The 256-nt window shown below is 69.9% G+C and overlaps 1 protein-coding gene across 1 annotated transcript in view; it reads right to left on the bottom strand.

The window, feature by feature from the left end:
• Positions 1–256, bottom strand: part of LOC104547001 (ras-specific guanine nucleotide-releasing factor 1-like) — a gene marked incomplete at its 3' end in the record, with an annotated part of 4,718 nt that overhangs the window by 1,441 nt on the left and 3,021 nt on the right. Inside the window, exon 6 of the mRNA XM_010192537.1 lies at positions 121–184. Coding sequence (XP_010190839.1) covers positions 121–184 — 64 coding nt within the window. The remainder of the gene's footprint in view (positions 1–120; positions 185–256) is intronic.

Consider the following 256-nt stretch of genomic DNA (forward strand, 5'->3'; position numbering starts at 1 on the left):
TGGGGGCACTGGCACCACTGGCCATGCCACCATCAGTCCCCAGCCATAAAAGGCATCACCAGGCCCCGGGCATGGCCCGAGGGGGTCCATGGGGCCATGGGTGGGATGGGGGGCACTTACCGTCCTCGTCGGTGCTCTCCTGCTCCTCCACCAGCGTGCAGTCGATGAGGGAGATGACGCCGTTCTGCAGGGGCGGGAGTCGGGGGTCAGCGCCAGGACCCCCCCAGGGGGCTGCCCCCACCCCACACCACAGCCC

The sequence above is a fragment of the Mesitornis unicolor genome, unplaced genomic scaffold, assembly GCF_000695765.1.
Source record: "Mesitornis unicolor isolate BGI_N332 unplaced genomic scaffold, ASM69576v1 scaffold34649, whole genome shotgun sequence".
NCBI lineage: Eukaryota > Metazoa > Chordata > Aves > Mesitornithiformes > Mesitornithidae > Mesitornis > Mesitornis unicolor.